This window comes from Solenopsis invicta, chromosome 13 (genome assembly GCF_016802725.1).
Source record: "Solenopsis invicta isolate M01_SB chromosome 13, UNIL_Sinv_3.0, whole genome shotgun sequence".
In the NCBI taxonomy this organism is placed as follows: domain Eukaryota; kingdom Metazoa; phylum Arthropoda; class Insecta; order Hymenoptera; family Formicidae; genus Solenopsis; species Solenopsis invicta.
In genome coordinates this window covers 14,449,701-14,473,884 of record NC_052676.1, presented here as the reverse complement: position 1 = coordinate 14,473,884, position 24,184 = coordinate 14,449,701, and the positions used below count along the sequence as shown (strand labels likewise).

At 31.2% G+C, this 24,184-nt stretch overlaps 2 protein-coding genes across 2 annotated transcripts; both read left to right on the top strand.

Moving 5' to 3' along the window:
- The first annotated feature begins 666 nt into the window (after positions 1–666).
- On the top strand, positions 667–3,752 carry LOC105202939. The gene is made up of 3 exons (XM_039456870.1): positions 667–1,258; positions 1,557–2,486; positions 3,589–3,752. The coding sequence occupies exons 1-2, from the start codon at positions 968–970 to the stop codon at positions 2,064–2,066; spliced, it is 801 nt and encodes a 266-aa protein (XP_039312804.1). The 5' UTR covers positions 667–967; the 3' UTR covers positions 2,067–2,486; positions 3,589–3,752.
- Positions 3,753–4,427: 675 nt separating this feature from the next.
- Positions 4,428–20,683, top strand: LOC105202938 (intraflagellar transport protein 140 homolog). The gene is made up of 2 exons (XM_011171632.3): positions 4,428–5,116; positions 16,397–20,683. Exons 1-2 carry the CDS (start codon positions 4,853–4,855, stop codon positions 20,453–20,455), a joined length of 4,323 nt encoding a protein of 1,440 aa, XP_011169934.1. The 5' UTR covers positions 4,428–4,852; the 3' UTR covers positions 20,456–20,683.
- The last annotated feature ends 3,501 nt before the right edge of the window (positions 20,684–24,184 follow it).

Genomic DNA, 24,184 nt, shown 5'->3' with positions numbered 1-24,184 from the left:
TAAACAGATTCTATTAGATTTCTAACAGCAGTTTTCCGATATCATCAGATATTATGAAATCTATGTGAAATTTGTTGCTTTACTAATGTCAGAAATTTATAGCAAACTCTGCGCTTGGAAAAGGAATAAAATGTTATTAATTTTGTAACGATAATATATAGTTATTACCCTGTTTAGAAATAACTATTAACGGCATGATGCATCATTTTTCATGTGTTTCTCGCATGTTTGTAGTTTGTAGTAACATTTGATAGTCATTGTATTTATATTTTTATCTTGAATGCTTGCATGGTCATGTCAAACTGTCAAAGTCGTGTAATCTACTAGACTTCAGGTAGTTTATAACAAGGTTAAGTAAGTTAATATCTGTTTCCCAATTAATGAATAAAAAATCAACTCAGTTAAAAAAGTTTACATTAAATTAATAAGTTAAATGGAAAGTTAATTTTGAAAAGCATTATATGTATTAAATTTGAGTCTTAATCTTTGAAAGTTAGATTATTTAAAACATAATATGGATCATCAAATAAATTTAATATTTTACTTGTTACTTAAGTTTATGAAATAACAAAAGTATTTTTTATGTAGGAATATATTTTTTATAAATATTTTTTTTTATTTATATAAATAATTTTTTAATTTAATAAAAGTTAATAAGTTAAAGTTTTATGAGTTTTAAAAATAATTTGTTGAAATTAAAAATTTAATCATTCAAAATTAACTAACGAGTTAAGTTGAAAGTTATTAACTTTTCATGTTTTTATTAAATTTTTTAACTAGCTACTACTTTCTTTCAACTCTTTGTATTATACAATATTTTGAAAATGACTAGTTGAAATTAAAAATCAATGTATTTAAAATTAATTACAAGTTAAAAGTTATTAATTTTTAATTTTATTATTATAATTTTTTAACGCGTTACTATCCCATCATAGCTTATAATACCAAAAAGAAGCTTATAAATATCATGTCGAGAGTCGAAGAACGCGACGAGCAGGAGGCCTTAAAATTGGACGAACATTTTAAGCGAACTTTGACGCATATTAGAACGTATGTATTGAACCTGAACTCTGTGGAAGAAACTCATTTATGCGGGATCTGGCTCGAAAAGTTAAACTCGACTATTTTACAACGTAATTTGAGAAATGAGTATTTATTAGAACTCTCTCGACAATTAAAAGCAGGCACGCTTGCAGGAATATTCAAAACTAAACCGCCTAATGACCTTTTGATGCCGCTACCATCATTTTATCACGCGGTATTTTACTATTATTTTCATTTTACTTGTGCGGTTTTTTAGACAGAAAATTTTCATACATTTGTGAAAATGCATTGAAAACGTTTCGAAAATTATTTCACGAAATGTCTACTACAATGTAAAATTCCCTAGTAGATTAGTTTTAATGAAATTTTGATAATTTTTTTGAACTTCCTTAAATTTTGCAAAATTTTAATAAATATGCAATAAAATTTTAATTATATTTAATAATTATAATTTAAAACAAAACTAAAGGTTAATTTTTAGATTTTTTAAAATTAATTTTTATTTTTGTCAGGTTTGCATTAGTTCATCTTTGAACGAGTTATCTGAACATGATAGAAGTCATCAGAATTGTGTAACATCAAGTCGGAAATTAGACCAAAGAAGCGGTCTGCGAAATAAATTGAAAATTTATGATTATAATTCGAGCGCGAATGCGTACTTTGCGTGTCGTCACAATGGCAACACGACAGACAAAAATCACTTAAAATTTTACAAATATCGCATCAACATGTTAACCACCAAGCTCGAAAATCTACAGATTCAAAACGAGCGATTAAAAAAAGAATTAACAAAATGTCGAGGAAACACGGTGGACAACGAGGCATCTCGATTACGGAATCGCGTTGGACAGCTGACCACTCAAGCACAAACGCACAGTCTTGCGTGGAAAGTTCGAGTGCTCAAGAAAACCATTGCGAAGTTGAGGAAGCTGAATGATACCGTAAAACATGTTTATGAGAAGAAGTTGCAGCATATTATCAGAGTATTAAAAATACATGAAGAAATTATTCTATTTCTTTAGAAATTTTTATCGATAACAATAAACTGGTTAACAAAATTTGATTTCTTTATTACGAGTATTTTATTGAGTTTTTATTCGTTATCAGCACTACTAATAAAAATTGTTCGGTATATGATATATTTTCATTGTTGATTAGTGTAACATAGTCCATCACAAGCATCTTAATTATTTCTTGAAATATCCTTTTTTTTTTAATCAATTACACGAGATGGAACTTTTAATCTTCGTACAATTTTACAGAATAAAAATCTCGAGATCAAGATTTTACAATTACAATTCCAAGAGCGGAAGAGCGAGTTTTGTACGTTTTTGTGTTCGGAGAAGCAGAACGAACTGTATAGCTTAATAGAATCTTTAGAAGCGAAGTATAAAAAACTTTTAATAGCCGCTCTTGAAAATCAACGACAAGAGTACTTTATGGTATTTTTATTTCTAGTGTTACACGCAATTTTTATTTATCTCTCTTTGTTATTAAAACTTTTAATATTATGAGTTAATAAGGATTGTAAAATTAAAAAAGTTCTCCAGTCTTTTTATAATGTAACAACTTGATCAAATTTTAAGAACATATTTATGATTAATGTATAGGACATTCATTTTTCAAATCTTTTGACTATGTAGTTTTTTTAGACTAACTTTCTAAAATAGCATTGAGTTTTCTAAAAAGAAGAATTTTAAATAATTTAATCTTCTAAATAAAATACAAGAATTTTGAAAAATTATATTTATAGAAAAGAATAGATTTATTGTTTTGACCTGACTCCAAGTTGATGGTCTGTTCTTTTTAGTTTCATTTCTTGTATGTACATACAGCTTATCTCTTTTTTTGTAGCTAAAAAGAATAGACCATTGACTGAAGAGTCGGATCGAGTCAGCAAATTGAATACACTCTATAATTGTGAAAGTTTATTATTAAAATTTAATATTTATTACTTATTATTTAATTAAGTTTATTATCAATATTATACTTATAAAGCATTTTGAAATAAAGTTACCGTTTATCGTTTAAATTATTTATTATTTTAAAGAAGCCGAAAACTCTGTATTAAAAAAAATATATATATGAATATGATTTTTTAAACATTTTTAAGTTTAAAGAAAATTTAATCTTAAATATTAAAAGTATTTTTTAATTTTCATTTCTTAATTTATTTGTAGAATATCTTTTTATTCAGAGATAGTAATTATTTATTAATGATAACATAAGCATGCTAATCCAGTAAACGAAAATGAATTGAAATAGATATAAATAAATTTATTTTGACATGTTCGAAATCGCGCTTTACATTTGAATAAAAAAATAATATGAATTTAACATCATGAATATCACATTTCGTATTTCACTTTATTTAAATCCATAGATAATATAATGTGGACATGAATCCATCAGAATTTAAAATGATAAATAGCGCATTTTATACTCGGAAATTAAAATAAATTGCAATTTTTAATTCAATTGAATTTATTTTTGTTTGCTGAAAATCTTATATCATTTACGATAATTGTTACGCAACCTTTTCAGAAAATGATCGAACTTGAAGCCGAATTGTGCCGTTTGAGGAATAATAAATCTGGATCCAAATCATCAAGATAATTGTAATGGCATGTAAAATACATTTTATCTTGCAATCCTATATCGTTGTAGCAATAAAATGTTTACTATTTTTTTCCTCTTTATAAAAGATATATGTTAGTCTTTTCATTAGGTAGATAAAGATTTAAAGTAGATTAGACTTAAAAATTTTCCTCAACTTTTCTAGTGAAAGTTTTTCTTAGAATTTTTTATGTAATATTTCAGAATTATATGAAGTAATATATAACTTTTTAAAAAATTTCTCAATTTTTTAAATACGGATTACTTGGAATTTTTCTTAGAAGTACTGAAAAAGTTTACATTCCCTACATAGCAGATCTCTTAGGCACATCCATAGGACATGTGTTGTGTGGATCTTTTCAGGAATAATTTTTTATACATATAAATTCTAAAATATTTTATTTTGTAATGTCCGCAAAAACTATATCAGATTTGAAAAATTTAATATATTTTTTCAAAAATCTTTATAAATTTAAAATATGAAAAGTTTATAAAAATATAGATATGATAATTTCTTAATTATTAGGTTGTATATTTATGTACTAGACTTTTAAATTATCTTTAACTCACTGGTAAAAATTATAAAAATTCTTCATATAATTTTCCTGAATTTTTGTATAATTTTATAATTTTATAGAAAATTTCTTAGTTTTTATATGAATTCGAGTTAATTTCAAAAGTGTTGAGAAAATATATCTTTTCTAGAACATAATCTTATTTACACATATGAATTCTGATATATATTATTTTATTTTGATTTCTCATTCTATAATTTTTGAAGGAATCTTACAAAATCTGAAGAACTTAAAATTTTTCCTCCATAAATTTAAATAAAGGAAAAATTCTGTATACAAAAATATGAGAATTTTATTCAACAGGTTAGACAACTTTTAAATTTCCCTCAATTTGCGCCTAACCTAACCTGGATGTTATAATGGCGTTTGCATCATCGGTGTTTGTTTCCATGACAACTGATGACAACTGCATTTAACAACATCAATTTACATTAGAATAGATTGTGTTCCATTGATATGAGAGAGAATTGTTTATTTATACATAAAATGCAATCAATACTTTGATTTAATAATGTGAAAAGAAAGTGATAATACGTGTAATCATATTTGTACTAATTTATATTCTGTTAAATTGTAATTATAAATATGTACAGTATATAGTAGTAATATAATAGACGATGACTTTGTATTTTGACATACGAGTGCAAAATCCCGAGAGTGCTTCCATAAGCACCCTCGCAACTTGGCACAATAACTATCCTCTGTTAGCTGTCGCCGCGTACTCTCAAGACAAGGGTGGTTTCGTAACCATCTATGATGATCAAGGTGAACCTGTACAAGACGTCGAGTCACCAGGACACGCGGTGGCACAGGTCACTGCTCTCGGATGGCATCCCGAAAAGACATGGCTAGCAGCGGGTTGGGAGAACGGGGAATTACGAGTTAGTATCATAACTCTGAACTGCACAAGGCAAAGAATTCCAGATAATAAAGTGTCTAAGCAAAAGCATCCAAATCTGATTGCTTATGATGCTGGCAACTTGCTTTATATTTATCTTTAACGATTTTGAATATACTAACATTGAGGCAACATTATATGTATTACAACAGTGTAACAGTGAAACAGTAGCACAATAGCATTATATGATTTTATAAATTATTATATAGCAACTTAAGGGCAATGTTAAAGGTTTATGATATTTTACTTTTGTCACTTATTAGCTTATCATTGAAGTAATAAAACTGGTTAGAACACATTAATATAACATATTTAACATTGCCCTTAAGTTGCTATAATAATTTAAACATTAACTAATCATACATTTAAGGTAAGAGAAAGATGTTACAGTCAGAATCTCTGGAGACTACTGACAACATTAAATAAGAATTAACATAATGTTAATCAAAATGATATTCTTAATAGAATAAACTTATCTGTATTGTACGATTATCCATTAAACTATGTAAGGCCTTACATCTGCGCCAGCACACACGATTCACACACAACCATTAATGATCATTAATGAATGACAGGATCAAGAAATAAAGTCAAGATGTTTTTTTTAAATGATTTTCAATCATTTTAATTACTACTTTTAAATATAAATTTGTTGTAATTATCGATTATTCAACACTTTCCCTTAATTTCAACAAATTAAATTAATTTACCAAATGTTTTTTACAATTATTAAATTTAACAACATTTAATGCTTTAATATGTCTGCCTTTTGAACATGCGTTGGACAATATTTTAATTCTATGACTTTATTTTTCACCAAATTATGCACATATCTATATTTAACATCTATATGCTTAGATCTTTTATTTACAACGCCATTCGTTATTAATGCTATTGTGCTCTGATTATCTATGTTTAATTCAATTTTGATTTCTGTTTTTTGAAGATCTTCTAATAAATATTTTAAGTACAATAACTCTTTACTACATTCAGCTACTGCTACGTATTCCGCTTCTGTGATAGGACTATATTAGGTTGTCTTCTTGAACACCAGCTTATTGCTTCTCCACCATAAAATATTATATAACCAATTGTACTTTGTCTCGTTTGTATGTCTCCTGCAAAATCTCTATCACAATAAGCTTCCAAAATATTTATTTTAGTATTGTTAAATTCTATTCCTTGATCTATAGTTCCATTTAGATATTTTATAATATGTTTCACATCATTAATATTTTCTTGTGTATAATTTTTGATATATCTACTACAAAATCCTACACTGTATAAAATATCTGGTCTTGTTTTTGTAGATAAATATAAATTTCCTATATTTATAATCTTCTTTCTTCAAATTGTTTCTATCTTCATTTTTTAAAATTGGTATTTTTACTGATTTTGCTTTATTCATTCCATATTGCTTCAAAGTCTTCATTGTATACTCTTCTTGTTTTAATTTAATTATGTTATTATCTCTTATAATTTCTAATCCTACAAATTTCTTTGGTTTGTAATCTACGGTTATTTTAAATTCTTTTTTAAGTTGCTTAATTGTCTCTTCTAATTGTTTTAAATCATTTTTTATTAATATCCCATCATCTACATATATTTCTAATATTACATTCATGTTACTTTTCTTGAATATACATTGTTCGCATTCTACTGGTTCAAAATTCTTTTCTTTTAGAAAGTCTGTAAAATGTATATTCCATTTTAATGAAGCTTGCCGTAAACCATATAATGCCTTCTTTAATTTAAACATTTTTCCTTTACAATCATATCCTTCTGGCGGATGCATATCAACTTCTTCATCAATATTTTCATAAAAAAAAGCTGTTTTAATTTTGAATATTACAATAATAAGTTTTTTAATAGCTGCTAGTGCAAACAGATTTCTTAATGCACTAATGCTGATGAATGGACTAAATGTTTCTTGACAATTCACTCCGTATTCCTGTTCACATCCTCGTATTACGAATCGAGCTTTATATCTTCCATCATCTTTTATTTTAAAAATCCATTTACCGCTTAGTGGTTTTCCTTCTTTAATATTTTTAATATCTATTACTTCCCATGTATTATTTTCTTCTAGCGATTTCTATTCTTCATTTTTAGCCTCTTGCCATTTTTCTTTGTCATATTTCGTTGTTGCTGCTTTATAAGTAAGCATTACATAAACTTGAAAATATTCTGGATACTTTCTTTGTCTTTTAGATTTTTTACTCGTACTTGTTTCTTCTCTTTGAAAATCTTTATTTCGATGATTTTCATCTTGATTTTCTTCTTGTCTTCTTCCATTTTCTATAGATGAGCTTTCTTTGTATTCATTATTTGCATCTTCCCAATCTTCTTATACATTTTCTTTATCTTCATTACAATATAATACTTCTTCCTCAGTTTAATTTTTATCCAGAATGAATTTAATTATACTTTTTCTTTTTTTTTACTAGTTTTAATTTTATTTTCTTGAATTTTGACGTCTCTTGCTATTATTTGCTTCTTTTCTTTTGAATCCCATAATCTATATCTATTTGGTACATATCCAACAAATTATAAACTTTTACGTCCTTCTTCTAATTTCTTCGTTCCACTTAAATTCTTAACATGATCAGTGCTTCCAAAAATTTGCAATTTTTTCATCTCTAGTTTTTGTTTTTCCCACATTTCATATGGCGTACAATAATGTAATGTATCTTTAGGTAATCTATTATATACACAGAACAATATAAAGCTTCACCCCACATAACCTTAAATCTTGAGTCAAACAAGAGTGCTCTGATTTTATCTAACAAGGTTCTGTTCAACCTTTCGGCTTTACCATTCTGCTGTGGTGTTTATGGTACAGTATTATCTAATACTGTTCCTTTTTTTTCACACTATTGTAGAATGTCTTTATTTACATATTCTCTTCCATTATCACACCTTATTTTTGAAACTTTCATATTCCAATGTGCTTCAACTTTTTTAACGTACTCCTTCAAATAATTTTGCACTTCACGGTTGTTCTCTAGAAGATAAACAAAAGTATTTCGAGTGAAGTCGTCTTGAAACGTGAGAAAGTATTTCTTTTCGTTTCATGTTACTGGATTTATTGGTCTACATAGATCTGTGTGTATAATTTGAAGAGGCCTTTTTGCTTTATTTTTTGAATTTCCAAAACTATTCCTTGTTTGTTTTACTTGTTGACAAACTTTGCGTATATCCTTTAGTTTTTCTAAATCTTTCGATGTTAATTTGATATCTTTACATTGAGACAGCAGCTTTTTTTATTTTTCCTAAACTTGCATGACCTAGTTTTCTATGAAATATTCTTGCTTTACATTCTTCATTCTCTGTTAATAAAGATTATTCATTATTTTTATGTTTAATTGTTGGTGTTAATTTTATTTGGAATAAACCATTTTTCATTTTCTTTCTTTTTAAAACAATTACGTTATTTACTTTAACTAATACTTCTTTGTAAACATTATTTTACCTCCATTTCTCGTAATAGAATTTACTGATAGTAAACTCGCACTTAATTTAGGTACATATAAAACTTTTTTTAAGCTGCATTCTTTAAATTCAATTCTTCCGATTCTTTGAGCTTGTATTTTTTCTTCATTTTTCGTTACATTTATCACCGTGTCAGATTTTCTCATTTCTTTGAAATAACATTTCTTATTTATCATGTTCGACGTACATCTTGAATCTGCTATCCAACAATCATCTTCTTCAAAATCTGTTGTTAATAGAACAATTTTACTTGAAGCTTCTTTATATTATTTTTTATTTCTGAAGAAACAGTCCTTTTCTAAATGAATTATTTTTTTTACAAATGTTACATTTCTTTTCATTATCTTCTTTTTTACAGGATTTGGTAATGTGTTCTAATTTATTGCATTTAAAACATCGTATCTGTTTCTTGTCTCGTTGATTCATATTCTTCATTTATATTCTTCAATTCTACAGAATTTTGCGACGTGACCTATTTTATTACATTTTTTATTTATGGCTTTAAATGCAATTGCTTTTTCTTCTTCCTTTGGATATAGCCTTTGTTCTTCTCCTATTAATCTATCTGTTAAATTTTCTAAAGTTTTCCTATTTGTCTCCGTCAATTCCCACGCACTAACAAAATGTATATACTCTTTAGGTAAAGTAGCTAAGATTTTAGAAATTATTATTTTATCATCAATTTTAATATCTATTGCATTTAATCTATAAGTTAAATTTTTAATTTTATAAATGTAGATTGTTATGTCCGTACCTTTTTTAAAAATGATACTATAAAATTCTTCCATTAATCTACATCTTTGATGTTCAGTATCTTTTTCGTATGTATTATTTATTTTTCTCCACATTTCAAATGCTGTACTGTACTACAATCCATTATATTAAGAAGCGGTTTCTTATCTAATGTTGTGACAATAATCTTTTGTGCTCTTGCATCCTTTTTCTTCCACGAATCATTTCTATTTTCTATTTCTACATTATTCTCTACAATCTCAAAAACATCATTCGCTTTAAATATAATTTTTATTTGATATTTCTAAATATGAAAATTTTCCGCGCCTACTAATTTCTCTATATTATAATATTCATCCTCATTTTTAGCCATTTTAATATTTAAACTTTCATATATATATATATATATATATATATATATATAGGATGATTATTAATGACTGTTACAGCGTTTTACCCTAAGAGTATTCATACCGACAGAACTTGTAATAAATTAAGCGCTTGTTATATGACAGCTGCTTTGGCCGGCACAGTCGCGCGGCCGAGCAGTGTCGAGTGATACGTACAGGTCCCTGCTGAAAAATTTTTCTTAGATTACTTGTATACAATAATTTTTCAGAATATTTGTATAATTTTATAGTTTTTTCAGATATTTTTATAAGAATTGGATTACTTTTCATAAATATTTTAAATGTCTACATTTTTTCTCAAAATTTTTTAATGTGTTAACTATGAAGTATCCTAAGATTTCTATTATTTTTTATTCTATAATTTCAGATAAAATGTTATAAAATGTAAAATAATTAAAAGTATTTTATAAAAATTGTAGGATGAGAAATCTCAGAACATTTCAGAATCGTATGAAACATCTGCGCCAGCACAACCTCATAAGTTGGCAGGATCAAATCAGTACAATCGAATGCGACTTATCAGAAAATTTATTACTTATTTTGTCCTATTTTGTACCAAAAAAAAATAATAATTTTATACCTTGTGCCATTTACGAAAAAATTGTGGCGCTGCCAACTTCATGTTAAGCTAGCAGGGCAAAAAAAAATTATATATATATATATATATATATATATAAAAATTATATATATATATATATATATATATATAATACGACGTATATAGCTAGCGCTGAATTTGTACTAATTTGTACCACCCAAACAAAAAATAAAAATATTTCTATTAACCCCTTTAAACAACCCCTATTTCATAATAGGACATTTCTCTTTTGATTTTTTCAGAATTTAATTAATTAAATTGAACTAAATTTATCTTTTTATTTACTACCGATTATGTACTATTTCGTACCACCAGAGGAGATTTTGTACCCCGTGTTATTAAAAAAAAATCGTGGTTCTGCCAACATGAAAGAGACATAACTAAATCAAAATTACTAAAAAATGATAAATGACGAAAGATTCTATTAGTACAAAATTCGCACTAATTTGTACCATCAAAAAAACTTGAAAATTTTTCCATTAACTCCTTAAAACAACCCCTACTTCGTAATAGGATATTTCTCTTTTGACTTTTTCAGAAGTTAATTAATGAAATTGAAATAAATTTGTAACGCTGGTACTTTCTCGGTGTCGGTTACGGGAATTTGGTTCAGGATCGGATGCTCGGATGTGCTCGCCGGATGTCCGGGTTCGTATCAAATGACAACGCCGTGGTTTGGTAGTGAAAACGAAAGAGGTTAAATATATTTGGCTATGCTTTAGTACAAAATGAATTATACAGTTCCGATATTGTTATCGGATAATACTGAACTCCTCGAATAGTATTGCGGCACTTAATTGCGCGGTCGTCGGCCCGCGTGAAATCAAGAGATCGGTCACAATGTATTCGCGGTGCACTTAATATCTAAAACGCTTAGAAGAACGTATTTTAGGAACTCCGCGAGTAGTAGTACGGCACGGGAGTGCTTAATTGCGCGGTCGTCGGCCCGCGTGAAACTAAGAGAAACGATCACGATGTATTCGCGGCGTACTTACTATCTAAACGGAGCGGATTCCAGAAACTCCGGAAACGAACGGACAGGTATTATGCGCCAGGCGCTCGGAAGTAATGATCGGAGTGGCCGTGAAGCGGCTAACTTAACTCAAGGTTAAACGGGCCGTCATTGGCCCGCGCGACGGACGGTCGCGATACGCGGAATCGGTAGTACGTGGTGCGGCGAACGGTTCCGCGATACGCGAGTGTGGTCGACGGTAGAGACCTAAGCGGTCTCTCCCTGCGGAGTGTTGTCACCCCGTAGGGAACAGGTTTGCGGAATGAGCCTTAGAACGGTGTCGGGCATCCCCGACGGCGGTGCTGGTCTCGAGAATCCCCGAGAACGGAATTGCGGGACGGACGGTTCCTGTTGACCGAGAATACCCAGCCGCGGAAACGACGAGTATTCCCGTCGCGGACGGAGGATGGGATTGGCCGAGTATTCCCAGCCGTTAGGACCGACGAGTATTCCCGTCGCGAGAAAGTTAGAACGAGAATGCCCGTTCCGGGGAAGTGCTTGAGAATGCCCAAGCTAAGGAGCGTCGAGAATACCCGGCGCAGGAGCGGAGTAGGTTTGAGATCGGTGGCTCGGAGCGATCTGATCTCGGCTGCTCGCTGTCGGCTTATATAGCAGTCCGCGCGGTCGCACGTACTAATCAGCGCGCGTGGTGGGGCCGGCCGGAGTGGGGACGCTTGCCGAGCGCGGCGCGCGGCACGCATGGTAGCGCGTGATCGCGGCATGCTTAGCTGAACGCGCGCACGTGTTTGATCTTACGCGTTGCGTTCGGCGGCGGAGAGGCGTAACGTTACAAATTTATCTTTTTATTTACTACCGATTATGTACTATTTCGTACCACCAGAGGAAATTTTGTGCCCTGTGTTATTTAAAAAAAATTGTGGTCCTGCCAACATGAAATAAACATAACTAAATCAAAATTATTAAAAATTAATAAATAACAATAGATTTTATTAGTGCAAAATTTGTACTAATTTGTACCACCCAAAAAACTTGAAAATATTAACATTAACCTTTTAAAACAACCCCTACTTCGTAATGGGATATTTCTCTTTCGATTTTTTCAGATGTTAATTAATCAAATTGAACTAAATTTATACTTTTATTTACTACCGATTATGTACTACTTCGTACTACCAGAGGAGATTTTGTACCCCGTGTTATTTTAAAAAAATCGTGGTCCTGCCAACATGAAATAAACATAATTAAGTCAAAGTTATTAAAAAATGATAAATAATGGCAATTTTTATTAGGATTGAATTTGTAGTAATTTTTCTGAAAAATATTTGTTTTTGTACGATGTTTAATAAAATTAATGTTGTTTCAGAATTTAATTTAATAATTAACATGATAAATAATATATAGAGAAAATGAATATGTATTTGCATAATTGATATAAATTACAATGATATTATAATGTATTATATTGATATAAATATAATGTATATTTTTATACATACATTATTAACGCATATATTACATCATTAAAATTATGAACTTATCTATAATATCTCGTATTAGACTATACTATACTATACAGAATCTTACTGGACTAAATCAAATTTTATTTTACAATATCGCGCCACTTTGCTGTTTTTGACTTTTTTTGGTTTGGCGCCAAGACGCGATCGCGCTGTGCGTTTGAGTTGCTAGATTAACAAACAAATGAAGCGCGATCCTGCCGCTTGGCATTTGTCTGAAGTGTGTTTCTGAGTCAAACGACTAAAATGTATTAACTCATACATCTTTAATAAAGCCTACAATTACTAATTTATCAAATAATTCATGTCCTGCATATAAGAATAACGATGAATCAACGAATGCACATATTTGTTATTTATGCGAAAAATCTGTTCATACATTACCTTAATGTTCTTCAGTATTTAATGATTCTGAAGAAGGTTATGGTCAACGTCGTATATGTATGACATGTAAAAATGTTGGAAATATAAAAAATATTGTGGAAAGTCGAAAAACAGAAAATTGGCGTGGTCTAGAAACAAGGAAGTCAAATAAAAATAAAGCTTGTATCTTGGTAAAAATCAACACAAATTAATAGATTTTTTAACATGTAAAGATCTGTAAGAATACCTATTTAAAAAAATGGAAATAGTCTCCTTAAAATCTTTACATATAAATGATGGCAATTACACTATCACTAATATTTGTGCTTTTGACAGCATATTTCAATATTACTTGCAGTAGGATATGATTTAAATAATTTACAAATACATATAGAAGAAACAAATTTGTTTTTTAAACGAATTATAAACTGTATAAATGGTATTGGTCTTTCTTCGTACAAATTACGCGCGGAAATACTTTTAAAAATATTTTCTATTTCTAATGTTGGTGATTGCAATTATGTGAATTGCGAGACAAATGTTACCTAGCAAGTATTCTCTTCAAAGATATTCCAAGTTTTGAAGAGACATCTCGTTGCAATTCTGGTTGTCCACCACGACACAAAAAATTGGCTGTAATACAAATAGACAAATTGAAAATCGTAGAAGCATCAATTTCTAATAATTTTAATGAGATAATAAGGCAAAGTGTTTATCTGAAAGGAGAACGTTCTTGTTATTCAAAAAATTGTCTTGAATTTGAAACAACACCATCTAAAACAGGCAAGTAATTTTTATTATTAATGAACATAAAACAGTTATAAAAATATAATAAAGTAGTGTATTGTTTTAAAGCAACAAAAAAATATTAATTCTAATCATCATTGAAATTATTAAAAGAAAGAAAGACTATAAAAATCAAAGCATGGATGTTAAGCTATACTACTAGTAATATTGCTAAATTGAGAAGGATTCGAAATTGGACCAAAAATATTTTTAACTTTGTTTTTTCTTTTATAATAAGAAAGTTTTTTATATGTTTCGATACATATTTTACTTTTATTACTTATAGCCTTTCTTCTATTAGTACTTTTTTTAAAGAGAAGTGTACTATACTTACTTTCTTTTGATTAAATAATTATTTATTTTTCAGGAGATATTATTGTTTTTGAAATCTACTCCACCACAAACAATGACTCAAATTAAATTGAACAACATCAATAAATCATTTAAAAAGCCATTGAATGAAGTGATGTATAAGTTACTCGGCATTGTAACATATAAAAGACCCGTTTTAACAAGAGGCATACAAACACTCGGACATTATACAGCTATATGCTTAAGAATTGGACAAATATGCGTCGAATATACGAGTAATGATCTGGGAAAAAAAAAGAAAGGATTATTAAAGATAAATCTTTAATAACACCTGCTTTAATATATAGTACTTACGATTGTTAAAATTAAGATTTATAATAGTTTGGTATTTAGTATTAGAATAGTTTAATATTTAAAATTAGTTTAATTTCTATAATAAAATATAATATATACAATTATTTGAATCTATATTTAATTATCCAAAATACATTCTAACATCCGCGCTCAAACGGTGATTAAAGAGACACTATCGTTTCCAAGACTAAAAAGAAAGAGTATCTTAATGAATTTTTTATAATACATAATCGGTAGGAAATAAAAAGATAAATTAATTCAATTTGATTAATTAACATCTGAAAAAATCGAAATGTCCTATTACGAAGTAGGGGTTGTTTTAAAAGGTTAATGTTAATATTTTCAAGTTTTTTTAGTGGTACAAATTAGTACAAATTTTGTACTAATAAAATCTATCGTTATTTATTATTTTTTAATAATTTTGATTTAGTTATGTTTATTTTATGTTGGCAGGAGCACGATTTTTTTTAAATAACACTGGGTACAAAATCCTTTTTGGTGATACGAAATAATACATAATCGGTAGTAAATAAAAAGATAAATTTAATTCAATTTCATTAATTAAATTCTGAAAGAACCGAAAGAGAAATGTCTTATTATGAAGTAGGGGTTGTTTTAAGGGGTTAATGGAAATGTTTTTTTTTTTTTTTTTGGCTGGTACAAATTAGTACAAATTCAGCGCTAGCTATATACGTATTTTTTATTTATATATATATATTTTTTGGTCCTGTTAGCTTAATATGAAGTTGTCAGCGCCACGATTTTTTCGTAAATGGGGTACAAAATTATTTTTTTTTTTTTGGTACAAAATAGTACAAAATAAGTACTAAATTTTCTGATAAGTCGCATTCGATTCTGTTAATTTGGTCCTGCCAACCTGATCCTGCCTGAGAGGTGCCAGCACACACGATTCACACACAACAACCATTAATGATCATTAATGAATGACAGGATCAAAAAACAAAGTCAAGATGTTTTTTTTTAATGATTTTCAATCTTTTTAATTATCACTTTTAAATATAAATTTGTTGTAATTATTGATTATTTAACAAATAATAACACAAATTTTGGTAACTTCAAAGCTACTACTATGTTGGCAGCAAGTTTTTATCCAAAATTATTATATTGTGAATGCATAAATTTGCAAAAAAATATGAATTCGATTATTGCAATTTGATAGCAACACATAGATGATTGTGAGCAACATATCAACAATCTGTTTACATCTAGTTACATCTTATTATCTTTGATAGAAAGCTTAAAAGAAAATAAAAAACTTTGCAAAATAGAAAATGTTCAGTTAAAAGAATTAAATTTATTTCAAATTATTCATTAATTTAAATTATCTTTGTTTTATTTTTATCTTAATTAATCTGCTAAGTTTTAATGTAATTTTTAACTTAATTTTATTTTTATATTTATATTCATGTTAACAATGTTTCCTTGTCTTTACTTATTTAATAGTATTGTTATTAGGATGGTTGCATATAAGTAAATCAAAATCATGTGAATTTTATTTAGTTAGTTTGATTTGAAGTAAATTTGTTTTTTTAAATCTTATTTTGCTTGTTTTTTTCATTTTTAATTTTTTTTATTGTTTTGCAAATATAAGCTGCTATTCTTTATTGTAAAAAAGTCTGCCATGAGAAGAAGACACAAATTATTATATGTTAAATTATTCTTTAATTATTATTATAAACTAAATTATAAATTGTATTATTGTCAGGTGTGGCCAGGGGACACTGGGACTCAGGAATTCAATGTAGTAGTGACTCCTCATCGAGAGTCCATCATGATTCTGCAGTGGAGTCAATATGGTGGCCGCTTGGTATCAGCGGATAGTGGTGGTTTTATAATCGGTTGGAAGATAGACTCCAAAGGACAACTCTTCATGACGTTTCATCACGAACTGAAGGAATCTTTTACACAAATTGCATTCAGAACAGTCCCGCTAAAACCAGCCATTGATATTAGTGGTTTAGCAAAGGCGGCAGTAGCCGGTGATGAGAGAGCCTTGGATCTATTCAGTTCCTGGCGTCCGAGAACTGCCGCTCCAACAGCAGTCCCCGCACAGCGGGACAACCATTCGTTTTACATTGGCACTTTAAATGGCATCATATATTTTGTCGATGCTCAAGGACAATGCAAGGAAGTTCTTTCTACTGATGGTGCAGCATTAAACTGCTTATTGTATCATCAGACTAGAGACTCTATCATTGTTATGACAGAAGGATTGAACATTGGACACTTTCAAGTAAACCCAATCAATGGAGAACTCACCGAATTGACAAAGGTAAAACTAAGCGGCAGAAGCGATGTGTCACGCGCCACCGGTACCGTTCTGTGTTGGATTGGTGGAAACACATTGTCCGTGCTCACAGGAGAGCTCGCTGTACGATGTTGGGATCTTCACACGGGCGACACGTACGTCCTGTCGCCTCCGGATTCGTCCAACGGAAATATCGCCACTCCTCAAGAAATGTTCACTAGCTTGACGTTTTGTAAGGGCAATGACACCTTGGCCGCCGGCACCAACTTGGGCACGATCTATTTATGGAAGCGAAAATGTGTGTCTGACTGTGATGAGAATTCTTGGCCGAGTATCCCGGAATCCTGCACGATTCACGGCACGGTGAAGCAATTGGTGTGGGGCGTCAGTTTATCACGGAACTCTCTTTTGGCCGTTAACTGCATCACCAATGTGTTTATCCTGCATCAACAACCGATGTGTGCCGTATACAATGACGGCGTTTGCGCGAGCCAGCTCACTCCGACACAGATTCTGCTCGAGATGGACGAGCAGATGTATACTCTAAAGACGGAGATGCAGGTGCAAGTCATCGCTGTATCAAGGGAATACATTGCTGTATCTTCTGGCAGACAGATCAACGTTAATCGCATCAACAAGGGTGCCAATCTCAATACGAACGTATTGGCAACCTTCAGCTGTGATACAGAAAAGATGTTGATATACGAGCACACATTGATTGTGTTGACTCCAACGATAATTCAGCTGCGCTCTATAGAAGGTTCCGTTATTCAGACGCTCCCCACTTTGCCAGAGGAAGGCGAACCGATCACAATGGAATTAACAGGGCATTATTTAACTGTAGCATCGTTAAACGGCATTCTAAAAATTTGGAATTTGGGCAAACACGAGGCTAAGCTACACACTCGCGCCATGGCGACGTATGAAGCGATTAGTGATTTTGCCGAAATTATTGAGGCCAGATGTAATTCGGATTGTCGCTGCGTCTCAATTACCGTCGCCATGGCGAATCTTATGCCCAGTTCGGTTTTATATATTTGGGATATCGAAAGCGATCAGATTCATGAATTTGATTTTGGAGAATCAAACGACTTAGTTGACGATGATATGTTAGTTGCGCAATGCAAAGGAAGGTTGATCACAGCGCATTGTTGGGACGTGGAGGATCCCAGGCTATTAGTATGTCGAGCTCAGAGATTGGAAAGCCGTGATTCCAAGAGTTTCAATAAGGACAATGATCGGACTGTACAAGCCTCTGTCGTGTTAGTATCATTATTTGCGACGTCCGATCACGGTATAGTAATACAGGATGTGAAGCCGATCACAGATGAGAATTGTCGATTGTTAGGTGTGCGTTCGCCACATATTGTTATCCTGAATTCTGAAAAGAGTTTGGATAGGAATAGCAAGATCATACAGTTATTAATGAGAGACTTTGAGGAACTGGGAGATTGCGATTCCATTACCAAGAAAGCAGTGATGGACTTTAGTTATCATATTAGTGTGGCAAACATGGAAGAAGCCTTTAAAGCCATTAAATCTATAAAGAATGAGGCTGTTTGGAAGAGCTTAGCCAAAATGTGCGTGAAAACAAAGCAACTAAATATGGCACTCCTATGCTTGGGTCATATGAAGCAAGCTAATGCCGCGCGGGCTTTACGCGAAGCGATGCAGGACGATAGCTTGAACTTGGAAGCGCAAGTAGGAATTTTGGCCGTTGAACTTGGCCTTCATATTGACGCTGAACGTCTATTTCGCGAAGCGAAACGTCTGGATCTACTGGGACGACTGTATGAAGCACGGAACAAATTTAAAGAAGCAATCGAGTTAGCTAACAATGAGAACAAGATCCGCGAAAAGACGAGTTATTACAATTACGCTCGTGCGCTGGAGCAACAGGGTAAAATGGCGGAAGCTATCGATATGTATACGAAGGCCGATTGTCATCGATTCGAAGTGCCCAGGATGCTTTTGACGAGACCTCGAGAGTTGCTTACGTATTTAAATAATTCCGAAGAATCGGAGATTAAGAATTGGCATGCCCAATACACCGAATCGACTGGTGACATGGAGACTGCTCTACATCTGTACGAACAAGCCAAAGATACTCTCTCGATGACGAGGCTGCTTTGTTACTTTGGCAGAGAAGATGAAGTGTGCGAGCTGGTGACTAGAACAAATCACGCTGCAGCGGCATATCATCTTGCTGCACATTACGAGTCGAAAAATAATGTGGTACAAGCGGTTCATTTCTACACGGTTGCTAAAGCTTACACTAATGCAATACGACTGTGCAAGGAACATAGCATGCTAGAAGAATTGTGGCCATTGGCTATACTAGCACCGCGGCACTCACAGATAGACGTCGCTAAGTTTTATGAGGATAATGATCAACCGGATCGCGCGGTGCTGTTGTATCACAAAGCTAACCTTCTGCACAAGGCTTTGGACGTTGCGTTCCGAATGCGACAGTACAGTGCGTTACAACTAATCATCATGGACGTGAACGCTGATTCTGATCCGGCGTTAATCCATAAATGCGCTGATTACTTCATGCAGAACGACCAGATCGATAAAGCGGTGGACTTGCTCGCAATCGGCAGGGACTACATGGCGGCTTTAGATCTGATTCAACAGCATAACGTCGTGTTGAGCGAGGAACTTGCAGAGAAGTTGACGGTCGAGAAAGGAAGCGACGATGATGCTGAGCACGAACGTACAAGGATTTCTACGCTCGAAAAAATCGCGGAGATCGCCTTCGAGCAAGGAAACTACCATCTTGCGACCAAAAAATTTACACAAGCTGGTAACAAGCTGCGTGCTATGAAGGCGCTGCTCAAGTCCGGAGATACCGAAAAAATCTGCTTCTTTGCACAGGTCTCGCGGAATCGCGAAATCTACATCATGGCGGGCAATTATTTGCAATCTCTGGACTGGCAGAATCAACCAGAAGTTCTGAAGAATATAATCAATTTCTATTCCAAGGGAAAGGCTATGGATCTACTGGCGAATTTTTACGTGGCTTGTGCGCAGGTAGAGATTGATGAGTTTCAAAATTATGAAAAGGCACTAGACGCGCTGAATCAAGCGAGTAGGTGTCTATCCAAGGTGATGACACCGCGAGATCCCGATGTTCACAAGCGAGCGGTGGAATTGGTGAATAATAGAATGTCGGCGATTAAACGCTATTTGGACATTAAAAGATTGTTCGAGAGAAGTGAAACAGAGACGGCGATGCAACAAGTTCGTCATCTACTAGACTCTCAAGGACCTAATCTGGAACAGTCGGTGCGTCATGGTGATTTATTTGCAATGATTACACAACATTATGCTAATATAGGAGACACCGAGAAAGCTTGGGCGACCATCGAAGAATTGAAACGTCTAGTACCAGGAATTAATTTAACTTATTATTTTAATGTAAATCTTCTAGAAGCGTTGGGCTATAAAATGAAAGTGCATCGGCAAGACAGTTCCGACAAAGACGATGGAATCGAAGAACTTTTAGGAGAGTAAAACTTTATTAACCGGGTAACAGTTGTCTTTGTTCGTATAAACGATTATCTGAGATATTTTTAGATCCCAATTAAAAATCGCTACAATTACATGTTGTATATTTATTGGTTGTTGTATAATTTATAGTATTTGACATTATTACGTATATTTACTCGGTATTTTTAAAAATGTAAAAAGAAATAAAAAATAAATATGGATTTTTGATCAATAAAGAAAATTATTAAATAAGCTTTATTTTCTTGTTGCTGGAATGTAAAAATCACTTCAGATAACGAATCTCGAATTAAAATTTATTTTATTTATATAGTCAATTCATGGATAAAATGATTACGTGAATGGGATGAATTTAGAGCGTTACAACATCTCATAGACGTCCTTAGGACGTTCCTAGGAGATTTGCCTTCTGGATTATAAACACGTCAAACGCGTATGATTTTGATAACTCCTATGATTTTTTCATCTGCGAGATTATTCCATTTAGCTATATGTAAATACTTAAGTTTCTGAATAGCACATATTAACTATTTAAAACTTGTGTTTTTGCTCTTGTGATTTTAAAATTCCAAATTTCTATCTTAAACACAGTACTATTGAGAAACGTAAATATTATCGATAGACAAAAAAAAGTCCATGGATGAAAAAAGCCTCGATTTACATCTCAATAAACAAGCAATATTTCTAAATGTTTTTTAAATGTTTTTTTAATAACAATTTTTTCATATTTAATTTAATTATTATATTGACATATATTTTTTAATTGCATTCTTACTCAAACAAAAGTTATTTTAGGTGCTATTTCGCATTTGTAAAAAACACTTAAAAAATAATTTTATATATATTTATATAAATAATATGCTTTAATTATACGGTTCTTCTTTTTAATAATATATATTCACCTAATCTATCAGTTATACATATAAACGTATTAGCATAAAGTGTTCACAGATCATCACGAGGGATCTAGCAGCAGTCGTAGAAGTCAAGCATCGTCCAGCGCGATCACAACTTGGATGGGTGATCGCTTAGGAAATTCCGAAAAAAATTCCCAAGATTTTTTTTTGCGAAAAATGTTTTTTAAAATGTTACAAAAATATTGTTTTGTTCATTGGAATTATGTGGTGTAATAATATTTATGTGAATATTTTCGAAAAATTTATAGAATTAGAAAGTCCTAAAAGCTATTTTAAGACATCCATTGGACATCCTCAGGATCAAATTTGATTATCCAAAGACATCCTGAGGATATCTGAATTATGATATCCTAGGGCTCTACATAGCGGACATTCAGACATCCATATATATCCTTAGGACCTCTTAAGTTTATCTAAGCACATCCTCAGGATATTAAAAGTCCCCCATACATGCGCAGGATATCCCTGGGATCAATTTTTGTTATGTGGGAAATGACTCTTATGAGTGCTGTACATTGAATTTTTCAAGTGTTATAACACATGATTAACAAAGTGCACATGAATATAATAATGAAACAAAGCTAATTAGACTGAATGCTCATTATTAAATCTTGTTTTCCTACCTTCCTCCAATATATTTTTTTAATTCTAGCGTTAATGTAAATGTATATTTTGAATGAATTGACGTTAGAAACAAGTGTCAACTGATTAAATGAAGATATAAAAATAATTTTAATGCTTGTTGTACGTATAATTTTACAAGTTGAGTTTTGAAGGTTTCAACGCTGTATGTTTACGCTGATTTCAGAAATTTGTGACTGGATTAATTAATAAGTATGGTAAGTACATTTTGAATCCTGTTTGTTAAAATTAATAAAGTAAGTGTAACTTTTACAATGTATTGTATATAGCAGGGGTGCGCAACCAGTCAATCGCGATCTACCGGTCGATCGCAACGTTTTTTTTAGTAGATCTTTCTTTTTTAATTACGTTTATTTAAAATCATTATTTTAACTGATTGCAATCAAATAGAGGGCATAGCAGGAGTATGTATATGCTGCCGCCGCACGAATCTAGTCCAGATTTTTACCATAAGTTGGCAGTCATGTCAAACTACGTTTCCCAAAAGATTATATCCGAAAAAAATTTTTTATGGGAGTTATGGGGGTAAAACTAAAAATAAAAAAAATGAAATTTCTCTTTAATGGATGAACCGATTTCGACGAAAAAAATATGTTATGGGGATCAATGATGCGGTGTTAGAAAAAAATTATGAAATTTAAAAAAAACGGTTGAAAAAAATTTCAAAATTTTTTCAATTTTTTTTTATTGGATGCACTTGAGATACTATCACCACTATCACATTTTTTTACTAAAAAAAACTTTAACTTATTTAGTATAACATATTAAATTTTCAAAACAATCGAAAGAGTAATACATAGTTTAAAAAATTGAAGATTGTCAGCATATGCTCATTTCTACCAATGTATATTAACCCTTAAACACGTAAGTGAGTCTGAGAGACCTCATATGAAGTTTCGAACGCTTCTTGTGTTAAGACGGAATGAGATAGGAGATTCGGACCAAGACGTAAAAAAAGTTTGAAATTTCCTCTTTTGATTGATATGGTTGATCAACCTTTTTGGTCAACTAGAATTTGAACGGCACGGCAGTAAAGTTTTGTTATGTTCAATGCGACCTATATAGTGTGTAAGTGAAACATTTTTTATGAGTATTTTATATAAAAAAGCTGGACAAAGTACGTTCGAACAGGTCGATTCGCGGATGTTACTTGCATATACTCTGTCTACAGTTGGAATACTACAAAATGCTGTAGAAAAGGGAGTTTTGCTGAAATATATCATGAAACGCATCAATTTTCAATTTTAGACACAATTTAATCAAAAATACCTCATATTCGCCTTGTTACATAAGTACATTTTCTAATAGAAATGACAATAATATAATTTTTTTTGAAAGTATGAATCTTTAGCTTTAAAAGATTGTAAAGTCTTTAAAAGTTTTTTGATGCAAAGATATAATTTTTTTTTAAAGTGGATTTTTAGATACCCAAAAATACCTTATATTTTCTATGTTACATAATTATACTTTTTAAAAGAAATGACTTTGCCAAATTTTATTTAAAAAATTTGACTTTAGCTTTAAAACGTCGTATTTGAAAGTCCTTAAAAGTTTTTTGTTGCGAAGATATGATTTTTTGAAGAAAAAGTGGATTTTTGACCAATTTCTCATTTTTGCTTAATGGTTTTGCTTTTATAACTTCACAATAAATCATTTTTTCGGCAATGCCGATTGTGCAGTCACACTCCTGAGATTCTGAACTTACATTAAAAAAAAAAAAAATGTAGAAAAATATTGATTGTAATCAAAATTATAGTTTCTCAAAGTTGAAAAAATCTCCCAGACCCGAAAATGTGTTTTCGTACTCTACAAGATCGGTATGTTTAAGAGTTAACTTTGATCTCAGTTTAACTTACTCTTTAAATTATTACATATTATAGTGCAGTACGTTAAAGAACAATCCAATATACTAAAATTGCAAGTTCCATCTCGTCATATTAATTGGAAAATGTACAGATGCTTCTTGAAGTATAAACCCAATAGTGTTGGCATTTCTGGATTACTGCAGTATGTATGTGATTGTGCAAATGGAAGTAGAACTGTTGGCTGCTGTTCAGATGTTGCTACAATAGTCTACTATCTAGTTCATGCCAGATATCTGTCAAACATCTTTAAACCGGCTCAGATCCTCAGTGAAATGTTTCGACAGGATAATATCATTCCTGTCATTGAGGAC